Source organism: Pseudonaja textilis, chromosome 3 (assembly GCF_049901715.1).
Source record: "Pseudonaja textilis isolate UNSWEBS1 chromosome 3, rPseTex1.2, whole genome shotgun sequence".
In the NCBI taxonomy this organism is placed as follows: domain Eukaryota; kingdom Metazoa; phylum Chordata; class Lepidosauria; order Squamata; family Elapidae; genus Pseudonaja; species Pseudonaja textilis.
The window spans coordinates 184,427,934-184,440,942 of record NC_141992.1 but is presented as its reverse complement, the minus strand read 5'-3'; the positions used below and the strand labels follow the sequence as shown (position 1 = coordinate 184,440,942).

At 38.7% G+C, this 13,009-nt stretch overlaps 1 protein-coding gene across 3 annotated transcripts in view; it reads left to right on the top strand.

Annotated features, from left to right (window-relative positions):
- SAMD12 (sterile alpha motif domain containing 12) overlaps positions 1–13,009 on the top strand; it is a 285,749-nt gene that overhangs the window by 64,878 nt on the left and 207,862 nt on the right. For all 3 annotated transcript variants that reach the window (XM_026703589.2, XM_087931650.1, XM_087931651.1), the window contains exon 3: positions 3,779–3,908. In XM_026703589.2, coding sequence (XP_026559374.1) covers positions 3,779–3,908 — 130 coding nt within the window. The remainder of the gene's footprint in view (positions 1–3,778; positions 3,909–13,009) is intronic.

The following is a 13,009-nucleotide window of genomic DNA, read 5'->3' as shown; positions in this document are numbered from 1 at the left end:
AATCTCCAGGGTCCAAGAGGCCATTTTGTAGGTTAGAAGAGCTGGGAGATCTGTCATATGGTAACCGTTGCCTTCTATAATATTGTCTACAGTGGGTACAAAGCATTTCTTTGTTGGAAAAGAAAGTCATAGGACAGTGATGGCTAACCTTTTCTTCATCGTGTGCTGAAAGTGCATGCATGCGCATGTGTGCCTGCACCCATAATGCAATGAGTGTATGACCCCACCCCTGAGCATGCACGAGTGACCCCCACGTGCACATGCCATGCCCCTCTGCACATGCGACCCCTGCCATGCTGTGTACCTCTGCGCATACACGCGTGACTGCCCCACACTCACCCTGCCCAGTTGTGCATGCATGCACATCTCCCACGCATGCATCTTCCACCTCACATGCACGGCAGATAAGTGACAATCAGCTGGCTGGCAGGGGGATCTGTTCCAGGTGACGGCTTGTGTGCCAGCAGAAATGGCTCTGCATGCCACTTTCGGCATACGTGCCATAGGTTCACCATCACGGTCATAGGACAACAGTAGAAGACTGAAGGGCAGCTGCAGCAAAATTCGTTATTTAGGAGGTAGATCGTAGAGGGCCTGTTGGAGCCCAGCAGATCTTTAACCACCTGTTGTAGTTCACCAGCAGCAGGTGCGGACGGCTGAGGTCTCGGAGAGCGAGGACTCAGATAAGGGGTCTGCATGTGATGCAGGGATGGGGCCAGGACCGTCAGGGAGTGGAATGTTGCCTTCGGAGATTGTGGAGGCTGGCAGCAGTGATGAAGAGGTCCCTGAGGAGCCTGTGCCCAGTGTGTGTATGCGCAGCAGGACTGCTCAAAGGAAAGAGCAGCTGCAGCACATGGGCAACTAAAAAGCTGAAAAGTAATGGCCCCTCCCTTAAGAGATAAAAGCCATCCAAGAAACCGGAGTTCTTTGCAGGAAGCAAAGAAGTTTTTGCACTCAAGCCTTGTGGACGTTTGGAATATCTTGGTTGATGTTTGAAATAGTTCTTAGTAACTTTATCTAATGTTCTTGGCAGCCTTGCACCACCTTGGCGTTCTTATCAGAGATAATTCATTTGAAACAGGCTTTTAACTGTGAAGGAACGGAATTTGTAAAGAATCATTAAAAGGTTTTGCTGTTACCTCTGTTTCGTGTTTGTTTCCTTGAACAAGGTTTGGGTCAGAACACCACCCAAGACAACTCTTGTGTGTGGCTTAGAATGTCCAAATGATAGGGCTCCAGTTGAATTAACTGGAAAAATACCATCAGTACACTTTGGACTAACTTTATACTGCCTAAATAATGAAATGGTTGTGCTTATGAGATGGAGGCATTGTTATGAGGACATGTTCTTGGCAAATGTAAGTGGGGTGTCTTCACGCTGTGGAAATCAGGCTGTTTAGATGAGTTCTTCCACTATTAAATCTGCATGTGTTGGCAACTTCAGTTACATATTCAGTTACCACCCTCTTCCTGCTGTTTAATGCAGCAATAATTCATATCATCTGGCCACAGCGTAGGAAGGTGTGGCTCTGTTTTGTAAAGAGATGATTTCTTAAATGGTCTGGGGAGATTGGCACATCATTATGCATCTTGGCTCCCTTTAAAAGTACAAAGTTTGTTCTTCTAACTGCTACGTGTAGGAAAGAAGAGGAAGCAGGAAGTCCTCTATGGACTCTTAATAATAATGTTGTAGAGCAGCTTAATTGCTCCATGGCTTTAATCTACAAAATACTGTAATCCAGCCCAAATAGACTTGGAAACATGAATGCATATTTAGTCCTTTGGCATGGTTCCCTACTTCCCCTAAGCACTGATTGGGGCCTTTCTAGTATTCTTAAACAATTGTGCTGGCTGCTGGTCCATTTCTGTGCACAAATTTACATACTGGCACTCGTTTTTATAATCTTTTGTGATCTGAGATTAGGTAAAAGCACTCTTGAGTCAAGTTTAAATCCAGGCTCTAATCCAGTGTTCTTGGCCATGGCTAGAATGCCAGGACCATCACTTGGCTGTAAATCACTGACCTTCCACCTTAAATCCTTTAGCCAGGTTGCCAAACTCAAGTGACGTTTGTCAAATAACTCAATGGCAGCCTTACAAAAGTGGGTTGCTATTGCTCTCTTTGGGAATGTTTCTTGACTTCCTGCAGCCCCAATATTTTTGGATGGTCTCCCACCTTAGTATTAACCAGATCTGATTTTGTTCATCTTTCCAAGATCAACCAAGATTGGCTTAGGAGCTTATTAAGATGATCTGGGACTAGATTGGTCAACGAAGCATTGCCAAAAAGAGAGATTAAAAAAATATCCTTTAAATCTTATTCCTCCCTAATCACTTCCCTCCCCACCAGCTTCCTGAACTTCTAACCTTTCTTTCTTAAATTTTATGGTTCTGCAACTTTCCATAGTTTTGGTTTCATTGCTTTTTCATTGCTCACTCCCTACTCTTGTTTCATTATTGTGCCCTGATGAATTTACGTGGTGCATTCCAGGCAAGATTTCTTCACCCATTTGTCTTTTACTTGTGTTCTTGCTGAGTCAGGATAAAAGGAAACTGCACTGTTATGGATTCAGAGTATTTGTCTAAACAGCCCTGTATTGTCTACTACTGTCCATGGCTGGCTGGGAAATTCTGGGAGTTGAAGTCCACAAGTTGCCAAGGTTGGATACCCCTGATCTACTCTATCAGTGCCTCATGACTCATGTCAAATGCTGAGGCTCTACTCCACAGCAAACCAGATTTCCGATGCCAAGTGTGTCTGAGAAGGAGCATATCTCCTTCATTTTTCTCAGTAGGAAGATCCTACACAACTTTTCAGCACATCTAGGCTTTCCCTTTCATCAGTTTCCCAATGAATTAAAACTTATCCAATAGTCAGCTAACATTGCTTTGATGATTCAACAGTTCCAGCAGCAGTATTTCACAAAAGCAGGGCTAGTAGGCCATTGCTTGCCAGTTTGGGAAAGGCAAAAGCCTCAGGCCAATCTGCTTCTTTTTCTCAAAGACAACCTCTCCCAAATTCTGCCGAGTGCATGAAGCAGATGGGGATAACTCTGATTATAGATCCATGCATGTAAGAACCTGAAGGTTCTAAATCTCAGAGAAAGAATGATGGACAGACATCTCCCCAAAGCTATTATCTCCAAGGACTTTGGATGAGAAGACTGTTAGGCACAAGAAATCAGGAACCAGGGTTGTTCATTTGAGTACAAGTTTATTCCATGCTAGCTCTCAACAAGAATCTGAACTACTAATGGTCAAGGAAAAATGGTGGTAGATAAGAATCAACAGAATTCATGGAAGGCTGGATTTAGGGATCTCATGGGTGGAAGAGACTCCAAACCGATGATGTGCTTGACCCCACCCTTGGGCTCAGCCTAGTCATCTCCTATATTAACGTCACTGAGATCTGCTTTCCAAAGGCTGATATTTCAGCATCCCATATTTTCTTTGTAGCCTAAAAAGAATCCACAGAGATGAGTCTGAGATGTTTGCGGATCACCCAAATAGTTACTTGAACTGAATTTGAGATTTCTTTACCTTCCTTCCAAGTCTGAAATATCTCTAATATCCATGGTTTATTAATTGCTAGCCACATGAAGAAGTGTCTGATTAATCATAATCCTTTCATTCTTGACCTTTTCATGCAAAGTAGAAAATTTAGCTCTGCAGGGTTTGGCCATCCTGGCTGATGGCAGTGTACAAAATGCAGGTGGATATGCAAAGTGCAAACAAAATGATCGGTTTAACTTTTGTTTAACTTATTTTGTATTTCCAGTTTCATATTGTAAAGTTGACAAAGCCAGTGGCCCTTTGGTCGCAGCAAGATGTATGCAAGTGGTTGAAGAAACATTGCCCGAGTCAGTATCAAATCTACAGTGAGTCGTTCAAACAGCATGACATAACTGGTAAAGTATGAAAATATCAAATGTATTTCATTTTGGAATAGATGTGCACGTGTTTAATTTCTTCTAATGCCATAAATGAGTAGCTTGTTTTATATGGGCGTGGTTTGGATTGATAAAATGGATGTGATTCCCTGGAGCAGTTTGAAGATAGGAAGAAATAAATAGTGTGTGATGTGATATTATCTAAAGGAGTGATGAAAAGAAAATTTGCAATGAGGGAGTCATCCTGTGATTTAAAAAAATAGTTTTACTGGACTTCTTGCAGAGTGATAAATACTCCCATTGAGGACGTGATTTAAAAAATAAAAGTCAGTATGCAAGTAAAAGTAATTACTATCATAGGGCTGGAAGGCACCTTGGATATACCAATCTTCACCTTTATGTATGAATCATATTCTCTTCCAAGTTATGGTGCCTATGAGTAAAACAATGTCTCCTGAATTTGGAATCTCAGAAACTACATGCTGAGTCCAACAGAAAGTTGGATTAGAAAGTCATTGATGGAGACCTATGGAGATTCTCAATTCTCCAGGTCATGGTTGTTGCAAAAGTGCTTTTCCAAAAGACAACTGGACTTCCTTGGTTTGTTTCTTTGAAAATGTTTTGCTTCTCATCCAGAAAGCTTCTTCTGTTCTAACTCTAACTGAAGAAGGTTCTTGAATGAGAAGCAAAATGTTTTCAAAGGAAAAAAAAAAACAAGGAAATCCATTTGCCTTTTGGAAAAGTACTTTTGGGATAACCATGTCCTGGATGATTGAGAATTTCATAGGTCTCCATCGATAACTTTCTAGTCCAACTTTCTGTTGGATTCAGCATGCGGTTGCTGAGATTCCAAATTCAGGAGACATTGTTTTACTCACAGGCACCATAACTCTTTGGAAGATAACATGTTTCATGTATAAAGGTGCAGCTTAGTACATCAGGAAAGTGAATGTGAGTTTCATAGGATTTCAACGTTCCTTTTAAAAAGGCCTTAGGAATTGGAATTCTTCATTGGCTGTAACTAAAAGAAAAGAAGAGATAGATTTTTGATGTAGCTCCACCTTCTAATCCTTCATTGCTTCTAGTTTCTTTCTGCCTTCTATGTTTCCTCTGCAGCCACACAGAACTCATCTAAAAAAGGAGAAGCAGGCTGCTCTTTTTTTCTCCATCTTTTGTGATTTTTGTAACATTTACTATGTTTTTCCAGTAGTCTCAGAAAGCTAAGCTGGGTCTAATGCTTGGAGCTTTTAAAACTGCCAGGGGTATAGGCTAGAGTGAGAAATTGTAAAACACTTCTTGGAAGCAACCAACTCAGTTTATTTTTATTTTTATTTATTTATTTGTCAATCACTTACAAGATAATAGATATAAGTATAAACATGAGTAACAATACAGGAAATAGGTACGAATAAATGGGGACAATAGGACAGGGATGGTAGGCACGATGGTACACTTATGCAGACCCCTTACAGACCTCAGGAATGGGGAGAGGTCAATAATGGATAGTTTAAGGTTAAAGGAGTGGGGGTTAGAGGATGTAACAACAGAGTCAGGTGGTGCATTCCAGGCACTGACCATTCTGATGCTGAAGTCGTACTTTCTGCAATCGAGTTTGAAGTGGTTTACACTGAGTTTGTGTCTGTTGTGTGCTCTTGTATTGTTGTGGTTGAAGCGGACATTGTAGCAGATAATTTTATGTGCTACGCTTAAGTCTAACCATTCAAGGTTGTCCAAGCCCAAAATCTCAAGCCTGGTGATATACAAAATGCATGAATTCCTCAACTTATTAGGCACGACCACATTCAACATTATATTTGTCTGTGAGACATGGTTAAATGCATCTTTTCCAGACTCCATTACCGCAGTCAGCGAATATCACGTCTGTCGGTCAGATTGCGAAATCCGTAGAGGAGGAGGTGAAGTTGCTGTCTTCTACAAAAGATCCCTAAATCTAAAAAAGATTTAAATTGCTTCTCATTTACCTAAAGTACATTCCTTTCTTAAATTATTTTTAAAAGCAGAGAAGACTCCGGTGCATGTCTTTTGCTTGACTCCACTGGTCTGGTGACATCACTCCTCCTTCCTCTGGCCAGGTGTGAGAACATCTTTGGTTCCCAAGAAAAATTATTTTATTGAGACTTCACAACCTCAGCTATCTCTAATCCCCTTTCCCTATCCCTGGCTCCAGTGCAGCATCAATGAAGCTCCAAGATGGCTCCGGCCAGATCAGCTTCAAGGTTGACACTATGCTCTTAATAATTCAGAAAATTTACTTGGGGACTAAGATCTCTAAAAACAAAAACATTTTGCTATAAAAGTGAAATATATGGATAGAAGATTAGCTTATTTTTATCGTATTTTTGAAAAGACTTTGATTCATAAAATGACCTGAGATCTGTTCTCCCAGGAACATTTATTAGATATATTTCTATACTGCCACAATCAAAATGACTCTCAAAGGCTTACTTAGGAAAAATATATAAAACATACCCAGTAAAAAGAAACACAATGGCAATTCAGCAATGCAATTGAACAACATTTTCTTCACCTCAATGCAATTTTAAAAAAAAAATGAAGTGGAAAAGAATAATTGTATGAAATTGCAAGAAGGGAGACATTGCATAAGCTACACATCTATTCCCTTGGTACAAATCGTGAGTGAAGCTGCACTGGAAAATCTGAGTAGGATTCATGTATCATTTTTGAATAATTCACCAGAATTGTCCTCCTTAGTCCCCAGATTCTGTGACATGAACTGCTCTTGTAGATATGCTCTAGAAGTGCAAATAGGGTACCTTTCCAGATTAAAGGCGATCATTTTAAATAATGTGAAATGCCGTCTATAAACCAGGGCAGGCAGGAAAGGTAGAACAAACAGTAAAGTAGCAAAACAACAATATTTCAGTTTAATATTTTATAAGATCTCGATAATACAATATTTGGTGACCAGCATGTCTATATGCCAAAGGCACATGGAATGCTGTTACTTTCCCATGGAAGTGGTACCTATTAATGCTTTCGAACTGCTAGGTGAGCAGTATGGAGTCCTATTTTGATGTGTTTAGACCGTAGAAAGCTGCAGTGAAGAACTGAGGGAACTACAAAATAAGATGCATCGCTAAGCCATCATTTGCACATTAGTCCATCCTTTACAAAGTAGAATTTCTAAAAATCAAATTCTTTAATTATTCCAATTGGCCTGTAGGCTTGAAGCATAAAAGAAGAATTGGCTATTAAAAAATGTATAGTTTATCTGAAATTCACATAAAACTGCATTGTATTAATCAAAGGCTTAGTAAATGGTGCTGGAGGGATTGAGATGGCATTAAATAATGCTGAATGTTCCTGGTAGCTTTGTCCAGTTAGTTACTCATTTGGTTTGGAAATTTAGGGGGAAATGGAAAATATTGCTTAACAGTCTTCAATAATTAATGATAATGTCATTTTGTGACCTATTTTTTCCAGAACTTATAAAATTATAGGATACATGAAATTAATTTAGATTTTATTTTTTTGCCAGCCAGATTGATCCTGGTAAAACACTGGAAAACAAATTACTTATTTCTTTTGATCAGTGATTGCTAAAACTGTGGAAAATAACCATGGTTGAAAAACAAACCCAGCAGCAAAAATTCTTGAAGATGGCTTTAATTAAAATTCATTTCATTCATTCTTGGTTTTTAGTTAGGTTAACAAAGTAATATTAATACATCGACTCTATTTATGTAATAACTGCTAGGAAAGAAATATTGAATATGAATTTAAAATAGGGGTGCATTTCTCCAAAAGATCAGAAACTTTGCGTTTCATGTAATTGCTGTTTTCTCTGTGTGTTTTGCTTTTCCCCCAAGTTGCTTATAATTCAAAATATCTACAAGTATATGTGTTAATTTTTTTTAAAAAAAGTACATTCATGTGGATATCAGAAAGTTATTTCTAAATGGATGTCTCCTTTGATTCATGCTTGATTCTTGGTAACTTCATGGACATGTTTACATATGCGTTTTAGCTGTAGTATGGAACCAGTTTGGTGTAATAATTAAGGCAACAAGCTAAGAGACCGGGAGTTCTAGTCCCGCCTTAGTCATGAAGCCAGTTAGAATAGAATAACAGATATAGCTAAGATATATAACTAAGATATATCCAAATACCAGCCCAAAATGTTGGAAGTGTGAACAAGTTGACGGTACCTTTTATCACATGTGGTGGCTCTGCCCCAAGGCAAGGACTTATTGGACCAAAATTAAAAATTGGATACAAGAAATTACCGGACATCAAATTGAATTCAAACTGGAACTCTACTTACTGGGGATAATCAAAAAACAATATCTGAAAAAGATAAAATATATAATGTTACACATATTGACAGCAGCCAGAATAGTTTATGCGCAAATGCAGAAAGAGCATAAGGTCCCAACAGAAGAATTAATTCTACAAAAAATAGCAGATTACGCAGAAATGGATATGCTCACACTAAAAATAAAGGAAAAAGAAGAATCTGACTCTTACTCAGTTTGACATAGATGGTACAAGTGGCTAGAAAAGAGAGATAAGAATTGAAAAAGATGACTACATAGGAGAATTTTTAAGAGAGTGATACATAGATATGTAGATAGGTAAAATAGATAAAGCTAGGTATTAATAGTAAAGATAAGTAAAGATAATAATTACTAGTTATATGTACGAATAGATGATGGAAATATAAGATAATACCGAATGCTGTTAAGATAATACCGAGTGCTGTTGAAAATGTAATTACGATTTGTACTGGTGGAAAATAATAAAAACTGTTTGAAAAAAAAGAAGAATAGCATAACAGAGTTGGAAGGGACCTTGGAGGTCTTCTAGTCCAATCCTCTGCCTAGGCAGGAAACCCTGTACCATTTCAGACAAATGGTTATCCAACATCTTTTTTAAAACTTCCAGTATTGGAGCATTCACAACTTCTGGAGGGAAGTTGTTCCACTGATGAATTGTTCTAACTGTCAGGAAATTTCTCCTTGAGCAACCTTGGGCCAGTCACTCCTTCTCAGCCCTAGAATGGAGGCAATGGCAAGCCACTTCTGAAAAACCTTGCCAAGGAAACCCACAGGGACTTGTCTAGGCAGTTGCTAGGAGTCAACGCTGATTTGAAGACACCCAAATAAAAAAGTATGGAAATGGTCTTGGATTTCCTAGTGGTAACCTAAATATTCATCAGGTCTGTCCCTGCCTAGCCTTGTGAGAGACCAGGTGTCTTCCAACAACTCTGCATAGACTTTGAGGAACCAGGTTCTAATTACAGCACGTGTGAATAAATTTTGGCAGATTAAACCCCATAAAACTCATCCTCTCAAAGGCAATTTAATCTTTAGTTAGGTCAGTGTTTTCATTCTTTTTTTTTAACATTCCTTTTTCCATTCAGTTCATCAAGTGCTGAGATATCACAGTGTATATTTTTGTACAAAGTATCTCTGATAAATTGGTAGGGGAAAAAAAGAGAAGGACAATGCTTTGTCTCATTTGTGATGGATTTTCCAGCAGGATGCTCTTGAGATGTATAATAATTTTTAGCTCCTCTAGAGGGAGCTTGAACACAAAATACAATACTCTTTTCTCTTGTTTCAGGAGACACAATAATACATCTTCCAGCCTTTGGAAATGAATTGAAAGGCTCAAAAAAAGGGGTAATTTAATTCAACAGATCCATTTAAAATTTCCCATTTAAGCTACAAGAGTCTTTGCTTGACATAGCTGCATCTTTCTGTTTTCAAAAATTAGTGATGTGTTCTGTTTGTAATTTAATGAGTTTGTTTTTATTTGTTTATTTTTGTAAAATTTAAATGTAAACTACTTAATTCATTTAGATCAGAAAAAGGGATATAAGTAGAATAAACAAATTAGTGAGCATTTTTTCCTCTGCCACAATTTTTTATTAAGTTGTAATTTAACTGCTGGATTCTGATGTTAAAATTTCTGGGAAAGGAACGCTTAAATTTGCTATTGTTCTGTATTTCTCCTTTTCTCTAGTGTCATAGGAAATCTATATTATTTAATTACATGCATACAAAGAGTTTGGATCTTAGAAACTATTAGAGTGATGCTTTGCACTCTTGAACCAGTCCTTAAATTCGTTTTCAATATGCTGCACAAATGAAAATTCTAAAGAAAAAGGAAAGCCATTTTTGAACTAGTTGAGTTAGTTTGTCTTTATTTTGGGTGATTTTGCAAATTGTTGAAAATAAGCAGGAGGAAAGCACTGAGCCCAAAATTTCTGTAGTGAGACAGTTGTTAAGTGAATTTTGTTCCACTTTATGACCTTTCTTGCCACAATTGTTAAGTGAATCACTGCAGTTGTTAAGTTAGTAACCTGGTTGTTAAGTGAAACTGGTTTCCCTATTGACTTTCCTTATCAGAATGTCAAAAAAGGGGATCACATGAGCTGGGACACTGCAACCATCATAAATAAGAAGGAATTTTGATCGTTACATCTCCAACATTTTGCCGATCTGTTTGGAAACATTTTGGCCAAGGAACTTTCTTTCATATGTGGTGGACCTGCCGAAAATACTGACATAAAGTAAAGAATTGGCTAGAAGTAATTACCAAATAAAAAATTGAGATGAAACCAGAACTATTTTTATGGGGCGTATTAAGACAAAATGCTTGCAAAAAATTTCAATACATTATACTCCAGGTAATAACCGTGGTGAGAATTGCTTTTGCTCAAAATTGGAAACAAGACAATACTCCTTCTGATGTAATGATAATAAAAAAGGTTCTTGAGTGTGCAGAGATGGACAGGTTAACAATGGAATTAAAAGACAGAGAAGAAACAGAATATTATAAGATCTAGAATATATGGTATAATTCAGAGGTGGCATTCAGCAGGTTCTGACCAGTTCTGAAGAACTCGTAGCAGCAATTTTGAGTAGTTTGGAGAACCGGCAAATACCACCTCTGACTAGAGATTTTACAGTATCCTTCCCCTGCACGCCCACCAAGCCACGCCCACAGAACCAATAGTAAAAAAATGTGAATCCCACCACTGGTATAATTGGTTAGAAAACAGACATAAAGTTGTTACAGAAAGAGTATGTAGGAGCTATAGTAAAATGGGGAACTACTGTATATATGTCTGTAAATACTGTTACAAGTTAAATGTAGAAATAACTATATAATGTATAGAATAGTAACCTATACAATTAGAAACTATGTTAATATGAGTGAATACCGATACCGGAACATGGTAACAAGTGGAAATATGGTGTTACAGTGGAAATATGATTAATAAAAATTTACTTTGGAAAAAAAAATGAATTTTGATCATGGGATCATGAGGATGCTACAACTGTTGTTAAGTGTGAAAAACGGCCTTAAGTCACTTTTTTCAGTGATGTTGTAACCTCGAACAGTCAATAAATGAACTTGAGGACTACCTGCATTAAAAACATAATCAAAACAAAAATCTTTTCTTGAATAGTTAAAAAGCAGGTAGTGGTCTATTTGGAAAAAAAACCATTTTGGCAAAGGGCAATCTGCTGGAAAATGTCATCATTAATACCTCCAAACATCTCTGCCCTCACAGTGTATAAAAGTGCTTAAGGAAAGACAATAATGGAGAGGATCAAGGAGAGAACCTACCTAGAACCAGGGGTGGGATTCAAATTTTTAAACAACCGGTTCTGTGGGCGTGGCTTAGCTGGTGGGTGTGGCTTGGTGGTCATGGGACTGGGTGGACATGGCTTGGTGATTATTATTGGCTGGGTGTGGCCAACTCAATATCACTCACATCGAGGCACACATCTCCTCGCCTGGCCTCTCGTGACTGTGGGGATGCTGCAACAGTCGTAAGTGTGAAAAATGGTCATAAGTCACTTTTTTCAGTGCCATTGTAACTTTGAATGGTCACTCCACACAAGCAAAGTACCAACAAAGGAGGGGGAAAGAAACTCCAGAGAAGTTCCAGAGACAGGAAGTCTAGTCCTGCCAAGAATGTAGCAGTTTCTGTAAGCAACTCCAGAATGTTTCCTTCCTGCCTTCCTTACAGGATTAGGCCAGTAATTTCTTCTAACAACTGGTTCTCTGAACTGCTTAGAATGTTAACAACTGGTTCTAGCAAATAGATGCCAACCTGTAGAATCCCACCCCTGCCTAGAACTAAGGAAAAATGTCCTAACAGTGAGAAAAAGTAACCATTAGAATGACTTGCCTCCAGAAGGTGTGGGTGTTTCATCACTGGATGTTTTTAAGATGAGAATGAAAGAGCCATTTGTCTGAAATGGTATAGGGTCTCCTGATTGACCAGGAGGGTGGACTAGAAGACCTCCAAGATCCCTTTCAACTCTGTTATTCTATTCTGTTCTGAAAGCTGTTTCTCCATTTACGAACTGAATGCCAAATTGGACATTCTTTTGCCTTCAGAAGTACTACAATTGTATCACAGCAATGACTATACTAACTAAGGAATTCTGGAATTTGAAATTTAGACATCTGGAAGATACTAAGGAAGATAGAGAGGGTTCTACGTGCCACCTCTGTGTTCTGACTCATGCCCTTTTCTGACAAATCAAACACAATTCAAAAAGAACAGAAACCTTGTAATGCTTTTACAAAATAATTAGCTGTGATAAACACAACCCTTGCCAAACTGTGCAATACTTGCCAAAAAGATAATAGACAAGAAATAATTTGCAAAATAAGAATCTTCAAATTCAGGATACTGGAATGTCCACGAGGCTGGAGTTTCAAAATGTTTTTGCCTTCTGCAAAGTACGTTCCATTCACAGCTGGCTTTTATCTTCTTGAAGGAGGAGCCATTACCTTGCAGCCTTACTCCCGTGTCATCCGTGCTGTTGTAACTGCTCTTTCCTATGAGCAATCCTGCGTCCATGCGCACTTGGCACAGACTACTCGGGAACCTCCTCATCGCTGCTGCCATCTCCCACAATCTCTGAAGGCAGCTGTCCACTCCCTAATGGCCCTGGCCCATAATCTGAGTCCTTGTTCTCCTCAGCCATCCACACCTGCTGCCGGCTAACCACAACACTGGCATGTGTGCCATAAGTTTGCCATCACGTCTCTAGGAGGAGAGCAAGGAGAGATTTTAGCCCATCCTCAATTTCACAGGGTTTCACAGG